Genomic DNA, 21,595 nt, shown 5'->3' on the forward strand with positions numbered 1-21,595 from the left:
AGATGTGTTTGTTATTCATCGATGAAATTACTAGAATAGAAACTTGCTTTTGTTTAAACAAAAGTCGCTAAGCACTTTAAAATATTTTTCTTTTGGGCAAGAAAAATATGAGATATGAGTAAGCAAATAGGCTGCTTTTTATTGAATTATGCATCGTAAGCAATTCAAAATAGCATAAAAAGGAAAGGTTGTTTCAAGATCAAATGACTGTTGGTTTAAATTAATCTAAACAATTAGGTTAATTTAAACCAAACGTTGGGTTTGTCCGTATTTGGCTTAACCATGTATTGAAACCATGTTTATGAGTGTAATAATTTAATAGCCTGGTGTTAAAATAAAAGCAACAAAGTAAGCGCGAGTACTCTTTCGTTACAGTTCATTTGGATTGCTGCTACACTTTATTGAGCCTCATTTTAAAGTTTTTAATAGTCAAAGCACTGTTGGACAAAATAATAATAATAAAAAAACATTTAAAAACAGACCTGAAATAATCCATAATTTCAGTGATCTGGTCTCGGAAAATATATAAAGAAATACAGAAGGGACGAAACCACTTTAATAATTTTTTTTTTTAAGAGAAAATGATATTAAACAATATTAGATTATTATTATTATTTAAAATATCAGGGTTTTGAAAATATTTACCTAGGCTATGACAAATATGGTTTATAAATAAAATAAATAGGCTATAAGATCGCACAACAAATAAATACGGTTTAATAAATAGACCATGCGCGCACCTAAAATTATGTTACAATAAACATGTATTACAAAACAGCACTGTGATTATTCGCCTCATTTTTGTGTAATTGGCTTATTTAATTTATGAAAGCAGTGCTCTTAAATAGTTGGATAAATATCCTAAATTACAAAAAGGCATCTGTTTTATGCATATGAGATCATCCGAGCGAAAAACATTTAGTTTGATTGATGTGGTAAGGATAGCTTGCGCTCGGTCCTTATGACGTGTAAGGTCACGCGCTCATCCTCAGGATTATTTAAAAAAAAAACTGATTGAGCAAAATCACGTATTTAAAGTACTCCACGTAAAATTGGGCTACTTTAAAAACGGTTACGTATGAAATAAAATTAAACTTTGTTATCTGTAATTCTACTTCTTTAGGTAGCCTACTTTCCTCGATATGCAGTCTTTAAAGTAGGCTATATTTAGTTAAATATGCATGCCACTTCACAGGAAGACATTACATACATGGCCATGTTTTATTGTAAATTGCATTTATAAGCTGTTTTATAGTGCCTGCTAAAATGTGGCCCACTATTTGTTTCAAACATCATAAAAACCCAGTCTCTGAATCATTGTTCTCCATCCTCACTCCCACAAACACACACACAGAGTTTATTGAGACTCCCTGCATGCTGTATGAGTATACAGGGAGGAGTATTGTATTGGGAGAGGTAAATGAATGAAGTGTTACACTCATCGTTCCTCACTAGGTCTTTGGCTCCTCCTCTTGACTCCTCAGTGTGGGTCTTTACGTGAGCTCCCAGGCCTCCAAAGAAAGCAGAGAAGCAAGAAAGGAGGTACACCTCTCTCCCTTTGCTTTGCTCTCCTACCTCCATTCACAGATCCTGAAAGAAGTCTCCCTTTTTGGGTCCTCCCTACTGAGCACCCTTATACTTTCGATTTCATAACTTTCAACACAAGTCTCTACTGCAACATGGACTGAAAACAACTTCAGTATCGTCTGTATGATTTTGCTGCGACTCCTCTCGGCTGTGACAGACTTGACTCAGCGATGACACCTTGCCGGATTTGACGTTCATTGACTTTGCGTTGGATTGTAGCACCGAACTCAAATCTGATCCGTTGGACCTCGACTCTTTGCCAGGCCTGTTTGCGTAAGGTGTATCGTAAGTACCCTAGAATGGGATCTGATGTGCGTGACCTCAACCCGCTCCTTCCCCCCGTCCCACCACTTCCAGGGGGGAACGGCAACTGCACCCTGCCCGTGAGCAGTACTCCACAGTGGACTCCAATGCTGGACTTCCACACTGGTTCACCCTACAGCTCGTTGGCCCCGCACTCCTTTATCAAGCAGGAGCCCACCTGGGGCACGCCTGACCCCCATGAGGACCCTCACTGTCTCAGTGCCTTTACTGTGCACTTCTCTGGACAGTTTACTGGGACTGGGGCCTGCAGGTACGGAGCCTTTGGGGCCCCCACGCCCAGCCAGCCCCCACCCAGTCAGCCGAGGATGTTCAGCAATGGCCCTTACCTGTCCAACTGTATGGACAGCCAACCCAGCTCCAGAAGTCAGGGTGAGAAAGAACTTATAATTTTGCATTGGATCTGTGACATTATGCTGTGCTGTTAAAATTAATGTTAATTGTAAAAGCATTAATGTTTGAATATAAAAGTTTATAGAGTATATAAATTTAGCTAAAACTTTGTTATTCAGTGTAAAATTTTCACTTTAATATGTTAAATTTAATAATACAGTTAAGCCTACATGCAGTTTTAAGCATACCTTACATCTTGAAAACAATTACAGTAAAATTAAAAGACATTCGTTTAGTTTCTTTATATTAGTTAACTATTTTAGATGTTGTACTGTATGTCCTATTAATATGTGCTCCTAAATGTATTAGTTATTTGACTAAATTTAGACACATAAATATTCAGTTGTGTTAATGTTTATGTACATTAACACAACTTTGCTGCCTTAAAATTTTTTGTTGAATCAACTCGGATTTACAAGTCATTTCAACCTACTATTATTTATCTTGACTAGAGATGAGTTGTTATAACTACAGTTGAGTTGTTATACATGTAACTTATAAAATTAAGTTGACTTTTCTCAACTATATTTTATAAGTTGTGACAACTCATCTCTGTTGAAATGACTTTTAAATCTGAGTTGATTTAACAAAAAATTTTAAGGCAGCAAAGTATTTTTTACAGTGTAGGTACATTAAGTACACACTGTAAAACATGCAGCATAAAGTTAAAACAAATTGGTTATGCCAGTCAATTCAACCTACTGACTTGAGATAAGTTGACATAACTTATAAAAACAAGTTGAAATTGTATAACTTAATTTTTTTAAATTAAAGTAACATAAAATTATGTTGATTTGATATCATTTTTTACAGTGCACAAAACTTAAACTAGTAAGTTGAATTGACTTGCTAACAAGTTGTTTTAACTTCCAACTGCATTTTTTACAGTACAGGAATTAAAAAAAATGTATTACACTATATTTTGATTACTACAACAATTCATCCTTGTAAAAGAGAAATAATTTTGCAGTATTTGCAAAAAACAGCATAATTATTGTATATCAATATAACAATAGCACTGACAAACGTACCTTATAAAGCCTTAATTCATGACAGTAAATTTATTTTAATTTCCCATAAAACACTGCGGCATAATTAGCAAATTCTCTATAATATTTTGATAAATAACCTTTAATGTGAGCATGGATATTAACACAGTACATTTCTATTGTTTTGAAGAGCTTTAATAGAGTAGTTTGCCAGGACTCGCTGGTGTTGTTTTAGCAGTAAGTTTACATATAGTGAGTAAATGCATTCTGTGATTTATCTGTCACCAGGGCCGTCACTTTACACATATTTGTCTACCTTGAGTAATTACATATCCTAATGCTCCTGTATTTGGCAAAAGATTTCACAGTCATTTTACAGATATGCTTCGAACACCTCATCACATAGTCATTTAATACTTGGGACTCACTACTTTGTGTCTCTGGCTTGAGGTTTTCAACTTATGGGATAAAGATTTTGCAGTCAGGCAAGAAAATATTTTTCCTTCCTGTTTAATATGATAAAGTGCATCATCTCAAACAAAGAAAAAAATGAGAGTGCAAAAAATATCCCAAAGACTGATAGATTAAAACCACTAAGTAGCTCAAGAATGTAAAGTGACATTGATTTCAGACCAGATTTGTACAGTAGTTATTATTTACATGGTATTGCATAAAAAAGGTGAATAAGACAAATCTAGCCTACCAGAAAGTAGTAGAAAGTAAAAAAATAGTAGAAAGTAAAAAAAGTTAAAACAACTTGGTTTTCCAAGTTAATTCAACATAGGCTACTATTTTAAGTTTCAACATATGAATAATTGACATAACTAATAAAAAACTAGTTGAAGTTAATTTTTTAAGTTAAAGTAACATAAAAATATGTTAATTTGACAAAAATGCAGCATTATACATATTTCATATGCATATTATTTATTTAATGCTTTATTTAATGTAAATGATACCCATTAATAGATTTCTTATAGCCTAAAATAAAAACATACTGGAAACGTTGCATTAATCTGCAGATTTTTTGTTTCAAAACACACTCTATTTTTAAATTTAATTAATAAATAACAGATAATAACTAATATTGGAGAACAGATAGAAATATAAAAGGAAAATTGGTGTTTTAATTCCTATGTCAACCTGTCGCTTAGTTTGTTAATAATTGGTACATGCAATTCAAGCTGGCTGATATTTGATTTTTTTTCTCCCTTTTAAAATTCTTACAAAGTTTTAACTGCAAAGTTATTTATCTCATTTTGGCATAAATTTCAAATGACACAGATTTTTGTTTATGCATCTTGTGTGACAGCGTGTAATGTATTTCTAATCAATAGCAATGAAAAGTAATCAATTATTATAAATAACCTTAAACTCAAATCTTGTCATGCTTTTTAATTTTTGATACTTGTATATACTTAAATAAAATTCACCCCTAAACGTGAAGTGATATGAGGGCCACAGTCACTGACTAGCACTTACTGACCCCTAAGTTTTGGCCCTTGCTGAGACCCTGGTTGGATGGAAGAGAAATGGTCGACTTTAATGAGTTTTCTCTCTCTGAGGTGAAAGTTGTTGGCTTGTAATTAATGAAGATGGTGGCGGGGGACCTTGATTTACGATGTTACGTCTGACCTGGGGTTAGACCAAGGCATGATTCACCCCTAAACCTGGTGTCGAGTCTCGACTGCAGTGTCCTGCCAGCGTTTGTTTTGCTCACAGCTTGTCCACTCGCCCCCAATGAGGAATGAAGGGGGGGGGGGGTAGAATCCATGGAGGAATCTTATATTCCTATTAACTGGAGAATTACTTCAGTTTATTGTAGATTTGTTAGTGTTATTTGTATTTATGCCTTACACACAGCAATGTCATTTCTTTTATATTAATAGAATGCTTGTGGTTTGCAATTTATCCAACGGTTTGAAAACTCAGCTAAAGTCATTATGTTGTACATAAACTCATCCTATACATAATCTAAAGAATATTCTGTGAAAATACAACCTTGATATCTTTAATATTGACTGAGTTGAAACAAACTTTGATGCTTTGAGACTCATATCTATTAAAACTAACATAATCATATGTTACTCTCCAAGGTTACAGCGCAGTTGCTTTTGATGGAGCCACCAACTACGGACACACTCCTTCCCATCACACCTCACAGTTCCCCAACCATTCCTTTAAACATGAGGACCCCATCACGCAGCAAAGCAACATGGGTAAGCATGAACGCACCGTGCACTAAATTTCATTTTACTGTGTTTGTATAAATGCACGTATTGCTGGAGATCCTAATCTGCACACACTTCCCGAGCGCTCGAGAGCTTGACCTTGCTCTTTGAACTTACATTGCGGTCTCCGTAATGTCATTCCGAGGGCAAGTCGGACAAAACGGACAGTAAATCAGATCAGTGTTTTTTCCCCCAAAGTCCTCTTCGCCCTAAAGCACGTCACATTGCTTAAGAGCTCACCGGAAGACTCGGTGCATGCCACAGTAAATTTTCTCTGAGGTCTACGGTAGTGACCAGAAGATTCAGCAATGTGGGATTTCTTTCAGAATGTTTAGAACTACCACGGGACACATTCACAATGTGGACGCCGGATGAGACCGGTTTCTCATTTGCACTTTGAAACAGAGAACGAGGTCTGTGTGCCTTCTAGCTTCAAAGAAGCTTGTTGTTTTTATAACTGCTAAGCGTACTCGGCCGCGTCTCCACAACCCTCCCTCGATTTTATGTTCCCTTTGTAAGATGCTTATACGCAACACACACACACACACGCTCAGTCATGCGCTTCCTTGGAATGGGAAGTTATGATACTCTTAGCATCCAGGCGTGGAGATTTTTTATTAGTGACTTGAGACAAACACACAAAAAGTGCACAAGTGTTCATTTTCATTCATTTAATTATCCAGTGCAATATAAAAAAACAATGCATATTAAAGAAATTAAAAATGAAAATTCTGTTCTCACCCTACAAACTTTATACCAAACAAAAATGGAGATATAAAAAATGTAAATAGGCAGATCTGAGCACCATTAACTTCAATATTATTATTTAATCATACTATGCTAGGAATGGTGCTCCAGATTTGTTAGGTTAGAAACATTATTCATAATATATCCATTTGTGTGAACAGAAGAACAAAGAAATTTACGCAAGTTTGGATAAATGTAAAGGTTGAGTAAATGATGACACAATTTTTATTTTAGGGTAAACTATCCCTTTAAATTTTTTTATCTGTTTTCCACTCAAAATGTTCTTCACAGCGATGCCATAAAAGAAACATACAGTCAAGAATAATTTATTTTTTATAAACTAAAGACATTTTTCCACTACAAAAAACTGTGCTGTGGCTGTTGAAGGTTATTTATGGGACCATACAGCCAAATTTTTTATTTTATTTTATCCATGACATCATGTAGCACATTTTTTAAGTTTGAACTTGTCAGGTGTGGTTATTAGATGAACGTTTTGTATTTCCCGTTAATATCTCCTGATGGTTTCCTTGGCAAGTTTATTTACAAATGTTTATTGGTTAAGATGACGAAACTTGACCTGAATAGCTGTACCACTCAGAAGTAAATAAAAAAGAGACTTTGTTTAAGTCCAGGCTGTAACCACTTTGATAACCAATGCAAAACGGTACATTGCTGTATGTAACAAATGCTATTAATGGCTTCATATTCATATGTGTTGGATTTCAGGTGACCAGCAGTATACCGTTCCTCCGCCTGTATATGGGTGCCACACGCCGTCAGACAGCTGTACAGGAAGTCAGGCTTTGCTCTTGAGGAACCCATACAACAGGTAGAGCTCCAGTCTTATCCATCATGCGTTCAAGGTCTCAAGGTATCTTATAAAACATGTTTCTCGACACACATGAGATTTGCACACACATAACAGTTTAAAGGGGACCTTTCACAAGACTTTTTTAAGATGTCAAATAAATCTTTGGTGTCCCCAGAGTATGTATGTGAAGTTTGAGCTCAAAATACCATATAGATAATTTATTATAACATGTTAAAACTGCCACTTTGTAGGTGTGAGCAAAATGTGCCGTTTTGGGTGTGTCCTTTAACATGCAAATGAGTTAATCTCTGCACTAAATGGCAGTGCAGTGGTTGGATAGTGTAGATTAAGGGGCGCTATTATCCCCTTCTGACATCACAAGGGGAGCCAAATTTTAATAAGCTATTTTTTCACATGTTTGCAGAGAATGGTTTATAAAAACTAAGTTACTGGGTTGATCTTTATCACATTTTCTAGGTTGATAAAAGCATTGGGGACCCAATTATAGCAAGTAAACATGAAAAAAGTCAGATTTTCATGATACGTCCCCTTTAAATTCCTGTTTCTTGCTTCTATAAAGCTCTCTTTAAATGTGATGCACATCATTAAACTCCAGGTGCCTCTTGGTTTATACTTTATTAACACTATAACTTCATCAGAGTCCTTTATATTTATGCATTTTTACAGATGCTTTTATACAAAGTGACATTCCGAGCCGTGCATTTTATTTGTACTTGTGCTCGTAGGATTGAACCCATGCCCTATACCAACTGAGATGCATGAATTAGGTGACATAACATTTGCCCGATAGTAACCAGTTAAACCAAAAGCATTATTTAATTTTCGACCAACTGCGATTTACAAATGATACACGTTTGCAGGAAGTTCAACTTAAGTTCTGTTTAGAAACAACAATCATAGATGCAAGAAAAGCCGCCATGTCACGATGCCATTGAGCACAGAGGAAGTGGGAAGTTAAATAACAAGGAGAGGAAAAGGCGCATGGGAGACCTTGTTCATACAGGATGTTCAAATAAAGTTATCCAGCATGTCTGAACAGTAACTTCCACCTGGATAAAAGAAGTACTTTGTTTTTCCTGTGCATTAGCAAGCCCACGCATTCATAGATTGCATTATGCTAATTTATAAACAGTACAAATGAAACTATATTGTAAAAAATGCTAAATTAAGTTTAAGCAACTTAATTATGCAACTTATTAAGTTGACTTAGAAAAACTTAATTTAATTTGGTAAGTTTTATAACATAAAAATATTTTGATATGATAGTTTTTTTAAAATGTATTTGGGAAAACTAATATTTTACAATGCCGTTCTATGCATTAATATCAGTTTTATGAACATTTTGGTAGATATGAATTTATTTGCATATAGACATTAGTCAAAATTAATTATGTGTTTAAAATTAATACTTCATGTTACCAAAATGTTCATTTATATTATGCTTTTAGTGGTAGAGCATTGTGCAAAAGGTAATGGGTTCACACAATTTGGTAAAATGTATACCTTTTTATCAAAGCATATCTGCCAAATGAATAAATGTAAACAATCTATGCAACCGAACTGTAAAAATCTTCCATACGAGAGGCCCAGCAGTAACACATCTGTTAAAATGCAACTGGCTGTAATTTCATTTGACAGCATATTGCCAAATCAAAGCTGGTTTCTGTCGAACGTTCTTATTAAAGGTCAAGTGCTGAACAGCAGCGTGAACTCAGCCAACATAAACGCTTTAATCCACCACCCGTTTGCACTCTTAAACCAGCTCTGAATTCTTTCATTCTGATAAGTGGTTAACTGTTCTCCGAGGAATTCCCTGTAACTTCGGCTAACGGTACGCACACTACGGCCCCGAAACGATCTCACATTCCGCGGATGCCTTAACCATGTTGTTTTCCAGCCCGGAGGGAACATAAAGATTCAAAATAACAGAATCAGGATGATAAGAGGACTTTGACTCAGGTCGAACTGCATTTTTCAGTTCCTGCTCCAATGCGTTGCAATAAACAGTCGGCTATCTGCGGCAGTGGAAGGACTGGGAATACTCAAATCCAAATGCTGTGCTGCTTTTCAAATCAAACGCCTGGTACCTACAGCCCTGTGCTACATAGGCATTTTAGATGACTTGGCATAAAAACATGTTTACATTTGAATTGCTTATTTTTTCTATTTGAATGGCAGAGCATATGAAACCATTCATGATTTATAGGCTTTTGCATTTTTGTTAAAACCTAAAAACACAAATGCATAAATCAGCTTGAACAGCAACGTCAAGGTCAAGGGTTTGATTCCCAGGGAGCACACGAACACACAAATTGCTAAAAGTATTGACCTGAAACATTGCGTACGTTATTTTTACTGCTAAACAATAAAATGTTTGGACGATAATATGGCATTATTTGCTGAAAGTAAACTCACTTGATCCTAAAACGCAGGGACTTTCCTTCTCCAGTGAAGCAAAGCTTGGTACCAGGTACCGAAGTACGCTGTTCCCTGTCTGTGATGAAACGCTGTGATGTCAGAGTTGCTGGAGATAAATCCAAACTATGTGTTTGGCTGAGCACCTGGCAGGGTAACTAATAGTCCTTTTAATAACTTATGGCAGGTATTTCAGTCAAAACCATGACCTGATTTGATTAACCGATACCCCTGTGGTACGGGTAACCCCCTTTTTTTTGTGAGTAGTATGTGGCACATTCATTCGTCGTTACCCAGGATGCTTTTGTCAAAAGCTGGGTCATTTTTCATCCACCACATTCTCTATCCGACTGTGATTGCTGGTTGTTAATAATAAGAGCGCACCACTGTGCTTGTATTCATAGGGAAAATACTGTACATGAATATTTTCGTAAATGCTGTTTTCTGTTGTGTTGAATCCCAGCAGTGATAATTTATATCAAATGGCGTCACAGTTGGAGTGCATGGCGTGGAACCCTGTCAACCCTCTGGCGTCCAGTATTAAGAGGTAGGTCGACGTGACCCTTTCCCGTCATAGAGAAATTCTTCTGTTTTGGATTACATATATCTGTCCCAGTCGTGATCCAAAACGACAGTTAATCTGCTTTGTTAGACACACATTTGGTAACTGTACATGATTTAACTTTTGTGAATGTCAGGAAATAATTTGTGCTAAACTTGACCGCCAAAAGTTGCAATGTTTTTTTTTCTAAAACTTCACTACATTGTATTTGCATGTTACATTTTTGGGGGAAATCAACAAATGGGTCAAGTAGAGTTTTTTGCATAGGCTGGGTGTGGGAAAGTTTTTCACATAAAAAAACAAATCACACATTTTACCTTTAAGGGCCCACTGAAGTGCCTTGAAATGCTTAGCTTTGTTTGACGTAATTTCCACTGAAACAGCAAGTTAGGGTGGGGCTTATTGAGTGGCACCTCCCCTTTTAAAATAGATAATAGCGTTTAGTTCACCTCACAGCCTAAAATCTGATTAGATGATGGAAATCACAAACACATCACGAAAAAGGCATTGATCCATGTAGATGTGAATCCGTATTAAATTGTGAGACTGTAAGTTTTCAATGCAGATTTTTCATGTGGACTTTGTGGTCTCATTTAAAGGAAAACACCACAGTTTTTCAATATTTTACTATGTTTTTACCTCAACTTAGACAAATTAATACATACCTATCTTTATTCAATGCGTGCACTTAATCTTTGTACAGCGCGTCGTGAATGTGTTAGCAATTAGCCTAGCCCCATTCATTCCTTAGGATCCAAACAGGGATGAATTTAGAAGCCACCAAACACTTCCATGTTTTCCCTATTAAAAGACTGTTACATGAGTAGTGACACGAGTAAAAAAAAATAAAACGTGGTGATTTTTTAAGCCGATAAAAATGAGAACTATATTGTATGGCGGAAGAGCACTTGGTTTGCAGCACTTCGACCTCGGGCGCAGTAATATTGACGGAAGTTTGAGCGAGAGGAGGAGTAGTCAGGAGTGATGATGTTACTCGTGTAACAACTCATGTAACAGGCTTTAAAAATAGGGAAAACAAGGACGTGTTTGGTGGCTTCTAAATTCATCCCTGTTTGGATCCTAAGGAATGAATGGGGCTAGGCTAAATGCTAACACATTTACGAGCCGCTGTACAAAGGTTAAGTGCACGCATTGAAAAAAGATAGGTGTGTATTAATTTGTCTAAGTTGAGGTCAGAACATAGTAAAATATTGAAAAAGGGTGGTGTTTTCCTTTAAGCAACCGTGATAACTGGCAACCGAGCTGTCAAAATACACTATTGGTTAAATTGGCAGTGGGCAGGACAACGACATTGCGGACCAAAAGGCGCATTTCAAATAATGATAAACGTTTTATTCACACTAAAAACCGAACCTCAATTTTGATTTCATGTGGATTTCAAATTCAGTAAAAATTCGCATTTGGACCGGGGTTCACACATAACGTATCATGACCGAAAAATCTCATCTGTTTGTGCCACATTTTTGTGCAAATACAGAATTAGCCTCTGTTTTGTCTGGCTTGGGAATGATATCCTGCCATATATTTGCAAGTGGCACGTCAGCCTTGACCATGCCGAACGTCGGAGGAAGGGAGCTGCATGTGCTTGAGGAGGTGTATCAGTGCACAATGGGACGGTTTCTACTCCCTCTGAGAAGAATCCACTGTCATGTTCGGCCAGGCAGGATGGAGGCTGTGACCTCTCCTCAGCCTCCCGTAGAGAGCCGACGGAGCCCTGGGTGAAGGAATGATTCATGCGCTGAGAAATAAAAAGGACAGGGTAGTTTCCGGTTCAGTTGATCGATCTTGAGGGGGCGGCCATGGAAGCCAAACTCAATTGTTTCTATACGTGACCCTGTCTGGCTAAAGTCTCATAAAAGTTTGATTTCAGTCATTGATTGACAATTTACTCAGTCAATATTAAAGATTTCAAAAGATATTTTTTCACAGAATGTACTTTAGCTGGGTATTCACAGACAGGGTCACATATACATCCATCCGTCTATAACACAGCTCTTTGCATACCTCCAAATCCCTTGCCTGTAGCATGACCAAGGTTGCTTTTTAGCTGGGCTTGGGTGAATAAATGAACTGTGAGAAGATTTAATGCAGGATGCTCTTTTGGACCGTCTTTTTTGCTTGGCTGGTCTTACTAGACAAAGAGAACTTTATACCTCATGAACTGTTACACCTAATGCACTAAATTCACCAAAGTATGTTTCGCTTCAAGCACACCAGAAATCTCTACCATGACCTCAAAGTAAAAAACAAAACACAAACAGCGCCCTTGCTAAATTTGTATATTGTGTGGTCCCAAAGAAACAGGGTGTAGAATAGTCCCGTCAGATACAGGGATGTGTGTATTTACAGCGTCACGTAAAGAGACATACCTTTGGGGGTTAAGCAGAAGTTCAACAGTGAGCAAGACCATGCATTCCCCATTCATCTCTTTGACTGGCCCTACCTCGGATTTTTGGGGTAAAAATATTGCACTTCGGAACAGGGAGCAATTTGCCCCAACGTCAGCATGACTTACAAAGAGATGACTCTTTGTGTTTTATAGCTAGCTTTGCCCTCTGTGTCATCCAAACGCTGTGAAATAATGCATGCAGAGATTTAGGAAGGACTACATCTGCTTGTGGGACATAATGGGGGAAGTTATGAGGTAGCACTGGATTTTATGGAGAGCCGTGGTGCGCTTGCTAATGTTTTTCGACACTTGACGTGGATGTTTTTGTTATATTGCACAATGCCAATGGAATAATTCAAGAGAAACCTTAATGTTTATGTCATTGTAGTCACTCTAGACCAGTGCTTCTCAAACTGTGGGGTGCAAGATGGTGCCCAGTTTTATGATATTTTATCAAATAAATTAATTTAGCATAAATTCTGTATAATTAAACCTCAGACAAATAAGGCTACTATCCAACAGCATTGATACATTATATAATTTAATGTTTTGTTAAATTCAAATTCTAAGTTATAGTTATATGTCATAAATTCTTTAGGGGGGTGCCGAAAAGTTTTAGAACCTCTGCTGTAGACTAACATGATATTTAATAAAAAAAAATTAATGTGTTCAACTTAACATCCTTGCGAGATTTATAAGACTTTCTAGAGAACAATTTTTTTGTCTTTATATGTATCGTAAGCTGATATTTTAGACTTACAATCAGGGGCGTATTTTTTTTGGGTTGTGAAGTGGTGGGGACAAAAGATCAGATGAAAAAACATTACAGCAGGACGGGAAAAAATATTGAACAACGGCGCATCAAAAATGGGCATAGCGTAGGCCAGTCAACAACATGAAAAAACTTAACATAAAATAATTATGTGCAAATAAACCTTTAACATTTTTTGGTTCGTTTGATTTCTCAGAACCATTTTAACCAAATGCTTTCAAAAAGTGTAGGGGACAAAATCAGCCATTTCAAAAAGTGGTGGGGACATGTTCCCAGCGTCCCCAGGGTAAATGACACCTATGCTTACAATAGATGAAAAAATATTTATTTTAAAGTGTTACCTTTATATTAAATTAAGTTTTTTTTTCAATATTCTACATAAGGTTGTATTTGTTAACATTATTAAATGCATTAAACTAACAAAGTGTAATAAAGTTTATTAGCATTATTTTTGTTAAGGTTAGTTATTGTCGATGCAGCTCTTTGTATTAATTTATTATACATAAACTAATGTTAACAGTTACAACTTTTGATTTTAAAATTTTATTAGTAAATGCTCAAATTAACATGAACAAAATTAATAAATGCTGTAGAACCATAGACTGTAAAAAAAGATGGACGACGCCTGTACGCTCTCTCTTCCATTGGTGAAAAGTGAAGCCGCTGTCATGAGCAATTCGGTCTCCCCGGGCAATTCGGTCTCCCCTAAGACCCCGATCGGTACCTAGCACTAATGCCTGCTCAAAAATGTGTGATTGCGATATCTCTTCTGTGTAAGCGGTCTAGCAAGCTAATTACGTTGTACAAAATAGAAGCATTAAAAAAAAAAAAAAGTTAACCAAAAAATAATATAATAAACTAATATTCATGTTGCAGACACGTCAGTACTTTTTTGTCATCATCTGCTTTACAAAAACCATACTTTTATTTTTACAAATTAAAAATGTACATACCTTACGGAATATTTTTTTTAATAGTAGAAGTGTAGTAATCATGGCTTATAAATTATAATTTAAATGTGTGATTCAACTATGTAGTAATCATGTTTTGTATAAGTAATTAATGAGTAAGTAATTGTATAAGTAGACAGTAAAAAGTGGAAATGGTACAGAATATAATATCTAAATAATATGACACAAGCAATGTGTAGATCTCCCACCTATAGCCTCATTTATATACTACTATATGAAACATCATTTAAAAGACATCAATTGTAATTTTAACAACGTTCTAACTACATAAATCGTAACGCGATTTTGTAGGAATTGTAATAAGGCGCTAAGAAAACTACCCATGAGGAGTTTTTCCAGCCAATGGAATCACGCGGGGGTCCTAGGGGAGACCGAATTGCCCGGGGGGACCGAATTGCTCGTCCCGATATGGCGCTGACATCTTGGGTCTTGAGTCTGGGCAGTAGCGATTTCGGGACCTGTCCTGCGCAGTAGTGAGCAGGATGTAAAGCCTCGAAATCAAGACCCCGCCCTCGCTCTCGCAGAATGCGCATATCACACGATATCACAGCTGTCAATCATGACGTGACACCACCGTTTTTATATCATTAAAGCAACACTATGTAGTTTCCATGTAAAAATGACTTACAGCTCCCCCATGTGGTTGAAAAGCGCAACAGTGCCTGGTATCAGACACTCTTCTGCGGGCAGGGGGAGGGGCGGGGCTGTGTTTCCTACCCTCCACCGCCACTTTCAGAGTGTGCTTGTAGCAGCTAGGAGGCTGCTCAGGTTGCAGCAACAGTACAATTTGTCCAGATAAAAGTTGTTCTATCACTGAAATAATTTTAGAGACATTATTTAAAGGTAAAAAAACTACATAGTGTTGCTTTAAATAACTAACTTAAAACAAAATTATTTTAAAAACAAACATTTCAATTTACATCAGTGTGAAAAAACTAAAAACTAAAAAAGTTTTAAAAAAGTATGAAAAAGTAGCCATCCAGATTGTTTTACGCATTGTAGCCCTTGCTCACAAAAAGGTTGGAGAGCCCTTCTGTATAAGTATTGTTTATGTTAACAAATGCATTTACTTATGTAACAACTATTTTAAAGTGTTAGCATTTTTACACATTGTTCTGTGTTATGCTATTTATTACATTGTGTGTTGATTTTGTGTTCAAATAAATAAAAGGGACAACACAAGATATGTTAAAACAACACAAAATGTAATAATAACCAATAATAACACAGAGATGTGTCTAGTTAAGGACACAAATTTTGTTGTTTTAACACAACCGTTCAAGTATTATTATCTTACACAATCGTAATTAAAATATGTTTAGATATTATAAAGAAAAATAATACAACAATACTGATTAAGATATTTTTGCAATGCTAAGAACCCATAAGATCAGACTGCACTTCATTTCATACAGGCTGCTTTTTAACAGCTGATCATAATTTTCTCTTTTTTTACACAAACAGCCATCCAACAGGTTATGAAAGTGACCCCAACACGCCCATGGTGTACAGCTGCAGCACACAGTACCGCATACACACCCACGGCGTCTTCAGAGGACTTCAGGTTAGTATCTCTAGACCCACAGTACCCAGAGTTCACCCAGGACACACAGAGCTGCTCTGTGCTCTCGTAAATGTGCTGACATTAGGACAAGGTCAGGCCGTAGCGTACATGCACAAACACTTACACACACACACACACACACACTGATGCAGTATACATACATAGGCACTGACAAACATATCCTAAGTACACACACAGACTAACACACAACCAAATATTATTGTATTAAAAATGATGTACACCCAAAAAAAAAGTAATTCAAAATGTCCTACAATGCCTTAAAAAGTTAACGAAAGAGAGACAGATGCAATTTAAAAAGAAGCCGCCAAGTGAAAGATTGTGACGCAACGTCAAGGCTACGAGAGAGGAAGCAGACGCCTGCCAGAAGAGTTGACACATTTGAAAAGCATTTCAGGATGAATAGGGAAGAGGAATCACTTAAAAAGTCCATTAGCCATAAAGCTGCAGTTTCCAGTTGCTTGCTGCTCATGCATATAAATCATTAGGTCTTAATTAATGTCTGTCAGCGGCTTTAAAGCAGTAAAAAAGACATACACCAGAACTCTTCTTCTTCACAATGACATGGCCTTCTTCACTTTTCTCTTTACTCCGTCTCTATCTTTCTTTATTGTATAGTACACCGATAGGTAACTAAAATATTTTTAACCTGAGCCATAGATACATTTAAACACAAGCAAGGAAAGCTCATTTGAACTTGACTGCCGCATACAAATCAAATGTAGCATGTTAGCACGCTGGCGTGTATTGCTTTGCCTGCTGTGTTATCATTCCCGCGGGGTCAATAAAAAAATCTGGCACTACAGCGGTAGAACAGTTTAGTAATTTACTTATCAATAGCATTTAACACACATTCATTACTGTGTCAGCGTACGGAAACGCCATTATGCTAAGCGCTAGTTAATTAAGAGCAGATGGGCTTTAGCAGTGGGCAAATGAGGAAGACGGGAGGATGGAGGGAGTGAGGCGGTGAAATAGAGTCTGTCTAACGTCCGTGACTAACTGTTCACAGTTAGAGCTCATATCGGTAGCGTGGATAAATCTCAATGATCATTTCACAGCTAATTCTGCAGTAATGAACTGATTGAGCATGCTAATCATTTGCAGTGCTAAGCATTCGACACGCTATCACATGGGCACTTGGCTCGGATTCTGATCAGTGAACATACGTTAACGTTTATGTATTTGGAAGGCACTTTTATCCAAAGCGCCTTAAAAGGTATACATTTTATCAGTAGGCCTATGGGTGTTCCCTACACTGAAAAAAAATTTTTTTACATTTTTTTAAGGTAAGTGGTTGCAATCAATTTATTTAAGCTACATTTAAACAAAAGTTTTATATTTTATTTTACTTTACTAATCTTTTTTGTTTAAATGTAGCTTAAATAAATTGATTGCAACCAATTACCTTAAATTTTTTTATTAAATTCAATTTAAACCACTATGTAAACAAATGCTGCAGCGCTGCATGCAAGTTTAATCAAATTGGTTGTGCAAGTCCATTCAACCTACTCTTTTAAGTTTTTGACTAGTATATAGTTGACATAACATATAAACAAGTTGAAATTATTTAACTTAATTTGTTAAAACAGAAACTTATGTTAATATGTTTTTTTTCACTGCATGACTTTTTGCACTGCTCTACCAAATGAGCTATAGGAACAAAAAAAATTGCATTAATTTAATGTTGTTGACTTTCTCGCAGGATGTGAGGAGAGTACCCGGCATTACACCTGCAATAGTGCGCTCATCTGAGACCAACGAAAAACGGCCGTTCATGTGCGCCTACCCGGGCTGCAACAAAAGATACTTTAAACTCTCTCACTTACAGATGCACAGTCGTAAACACACGGGTGAGAGGTTTTTATTTGTTTTAAGTAAAATGCTGTGTAATTCTAACGTGATCATCATGTAAAAAATGTGGTGGGTTTAATGTCTTCAGGGGAGAAACCCTATCAGTGTGACTTCACAGACTGCGGTCGCAGGTTCTCCAGATCAGACCAGCTAAAAAGACACCAGAGAAGACACACAGGTTTGACCTTTCTGTGCTTTATAATCTGTATCTTAATCTCTACTGTATGTCTCCTGTTTTTAAAATGAAGGTACTTTGTCAGGCTGTATGGTTCCATAAAGAACCTTGAACATCCATATAATGTAGATAGATAGATAGATAGATAGATAGATAGATAGATAGATAGATAGGTAGGTAGGTAGGTAGGTAGGTAGGTAGGTAGGTAGGTAGGTAGGTAGGTAGGTAGGTAGGTAGGTAGGTAGGTAGGTAGGTAGGTAGGTAGGTAGGTAGGTAGGTAGGTAGGTAGGTAGGTAGATAGATAGATAGATAGATAGATAGATAGATAGATAGATAGATAGATAGATAGATAGATAGATAGATAGATAGATAGATAGATAGATAGATATAGATGTTTAGATTTTCACTTGCATTCCAAATGTGTAAAAATGTTATGTATTCCTTAATTTTTTTTATAAAAGTTATAAAGTTTATAAAGTGTTTGTCAATGTATTGCTATTCACTTTGGAAACTGACTGGTCTCCCATACTTAAAGTCCACCTGTAGTTGATAATATTATTCCTTAAAACTCACATTTGATCGTCAAAGTCAAAATTTTAAATAATTCATCTAAAATAGCCTAAATGTCTACAGGCTTGTTAAGTCATGACGTAAGGAATACTGTTTCCGCGTCCAGGCATCTAATAATTTCAATGGAGAATATTATTTAAAGAGCCGTTTATGAGCACTATTTATTCATATTACACATTTAAGCAAACATTTTATAAACTCATTGTACGCTGCGGTCTTGGGCTCACAGAATTACAGACAGCAACATATGAATAATTCGTAAAAAAAATCCATGTCCGCAAATTCATGTCGATGTCTGATCATCTCAGATTTTGTCATGGAGATAAAAATTAGGATTGGGTGTTTTTGTTAGTTTTGCATTATGACACGAGTGTATATTAGTGTATATTTCCCTATGACATTTGAGATTGTTTGGACGCGGAAGCAGAACATGACGTCAGATTTAAAGGAAAACACCACCGTTTTTCAACATTTTACTATGTTTTTACCTCAACTTAGATGAATTAATACATTCCTATCTTTTTTCAATGCTTGCACTTTTAATCTTTGTACAGCGCGTTGTGAATTTAGCCTAGCCCCATTCATTTCTTAGGATCCAAACAGGGATGAATTTAGAAGCCACTAAACACTTCCATGTTTTCCTGATACATGAGTAGTTACACAAGTAAGTATGGTGGCACAAAATAAAACTTTTGTTCAGAGCCATAGGAATAAATGGGGTTAGGCTAAAAGCTAACACATTCAAGAAGTGCTGTACAAACATTAAAAGTACACCAATTGAAACAAAGATAATTGTGTATTAATTCATCTAAGTTGAGGTAAAAACATAAAATATTGAAAACGGTGGTGTTTTCCATGAACAAGCGGATAATCGATATAGGCAAATAAAAGCATTGTTCCAACAAGATGGCTAATTCATATGAATTCATACAACTACATGCGCACTTTGTTTCAACGATATGTTTTGCCACCATGACGTTTGGGTTAGGAACCGGGTTTCGTTATCGTTTTTGTACGATTTGCACTTCGTACAAATTAGCTTTCGTCATAAAATACTTAAAAATTCTCATGAGATCAGGTTGATCGTTCACACTATTGGATATGGACAGATTGTTTAAATTAAAACAGCAGATGATGAGGGCAAAAGGCAGAAAAAAATGCACCAGAATTGTGATTATTTTGAATTGGGACACAATTACAACATATTACAACACTTCTAGGATTTCACGGCATTATCATTTAAACAAGAAGTAAAAAGCAAAACTATTGTTATCTTTCGTCATCAGTAGATGTCGTTCTTCTAAGTAGTCTAATAAAATGCAGCACGAAGTTAAAACAACTTAATGCAATTCGATTAAACCTACTGATAAGTTGACATAACTTACAGTATAAACACAAGCTGAACTTAATTTGTTACATAAAAAAAAAATATATGTTGATTTGATGTGTATCGACACAGAAATGTTGTATCGGTGCTTCCCTACTCTCCACCCTTGCTTGATTTAGTATACGTGAATCTATAAATATGCAAATTGGCCTCCGCCTCCAGTTAATCACAACAGCTGAGACAATCATTTAGTATGGGCTCTCCTACTGTACTCTTTTCTTGTGTGTGCGTGTGTGTGCGTGACCACGCTTGTATGTTCCTGTGTGTGTATAGGCGTTAAGCCCTTCCAGTGTGAAACCTGTCAGAGAAAGTTCTCACGGTCAGACCACCTTAAGACCCACACCCGGACACATACAGGTAAAACAAGTGCGTAAACCTTTTAATTTTTTTCATAATTTGCCTCTCTTTCTCAACTCTTTGATGGATATTTGAACCTCCTGAGGTGGTTTAAATAATCCAAGTGGTCTCTTTCTTATCTTGCCAAAATTGTCCCCTAGTTTAATCGTACATTCAATTCTAAAGTCTCTCTCTCCCTCTCTTTTCAGGTGAGAAGCCCTTCAACTGCAGGTGGCCGAATTGTCAGAAGAAGTTCGCCAGGTCCGATGAGCTTGTGAGGCATCACAACATGCACCAGAGGAATCTGACCAAGTTGCAGCTGACTATATGAGTCAAGTATATGAGTCTCATTAACAGTGGGTGCTGATCTGAGACCTGTCCCAATATACCGAAACATACACTGAAGATATTTGTGTAAGCAAAGCAAGATCTGCAGCAAGAAGGCTCATTTTTAGATGATACTCATACTGATCAAATTTGGATATGCGAGTAGTTTCTTTTTATTATACATAGAATACATTTTTTTAAGACAAAAATTTACTTAAAAGTCATGAAGCTCATGTGGGCGTCTTGCATCGTTTGTTGATCATGATTCACCACTTCTTTATTTGCAAAAAGATAAAAATTAAAATAAGAAATAGTGGGTCTGTTGTGTTTATTATCTCTTGCTGCCGATCTGTTTTTCTTTGCAGTTGTGAAGGTTATGGTTTGGTTAAGGGAAACTGGCACTAGACTAGCACTTAGACTCATATGAGGTCTTTTATCTGCATGCGCAGCGCCTCTTAGAGGCAGCTCGCACTATTATGTTGGGTCAATTTAAACCATTTGTTTCCATTAAGGGAACCTTATTGTGCTGAGACTGAGATGTGAAATGTAATGTACTTAACAGTTAATTTAGTTGCCGTCAGACTAATTTATTATGTTTGTTGTAAATAAAAATGTAACGTTTGTTTCCACTTGTTAAACCTATCCAACTTTATCCAGCTCCTTCTCCGTATCTGAAATTGTGAAATCGTTTCACTGATGTATTTGTCCGTGCTGTTAATATTCCACTCTTAGACCTTACCAGTTTATTTATGAGTAGGTCACACTGGTCATTTGGCTGAGCCGTTGCTGTCGAGCTGTAAATATTAGTTTCAATCCTCAGCCAACACCAAATAATTAAAACCTGACAGACAGCATTTTGTTCATGGAAAATGTGACTCACGTAAAGGACAGAATGTGAAAAGCATTTACAGTAGATTGAAAGTTTGTTTTGTTTTATTAACTGTCTCCGGTTGTCTTGTATCTGTTATTGACGGTTATTGTTTTTTTTGTTTTTTGTTTTTTAATAAAACTCTCAGCATTATCTTCATGAAAAGCTCAGTCTCAACTGAATTTAGTCAAGAAAAAAGAAAAACATTTAAATATCCAATAATATAATGGACAACCAAATAATAAAATTCCACTTATTTACAG

The 21,595-nt window shown here is 36.3% G+C and overlaps 1 protein-coding gene across 4 annotated transcripts; it reads left to right on the forward strand.

The window, feature by feature from the left end:
- The first annotated feature begins 982 nt into the window (after positions 1–982).
- On the forward strand, positions 983–21,475 carry wt1a (WT1 transcription factor a). Of its 4 annotated transcripts, none has more exons than XM_065291674.2 (9): positions 983–2,280; positions 5,387–5,509; positions 6,998–7,100; positions 9,985–10,065; positions 15,698–15,797; positions 17,521–17,668; positions 17,758–17,847; positions 20,075–20,158; positions 20,347–21,475. In XM_065291674.2, exons 1-9 carry the CDS (start codon positions 1,887–1,889, stop codon positions 20,466–20,468), a joined length of 1,245 nt encoding a protein of 414 aa, XP_065147746.1. In that variant the 5' UTR covers positions 983–1,886; the 3' UTR covers positions 20,469–21,475. The 4 variants fall into 4 exon arrangements, with proteins under 4 accessions (XP_065147746.1, XP_065147745.1, XP_065147744.1 ...); XM_065291673.2 differs by having other exon boundaries at positions 984–2,280; positions 9,982–10,065; XM_065291672.2 differs by having other exon boundaries at positions 984–2,280; positions 20,075–20,167.
- Positions 21,476–21,595: the final 120 nt, after the last annotated feature.

Source organism: Paramisgurnus dabryanus, chromosome 23 (genome assembly GCF_030506205.2).
Source record: "Paramisgurnus dabryanus chromosome 23, PD_genome_1.1, whole genome shotgun sequence".
Lineage (NCBI taxonomy): Eukaryota > Metazoa > Chordata > Actinopteri > Cypriniformes > Cobitidae > Paramisgurnus > Paramisgurnus dabryanus.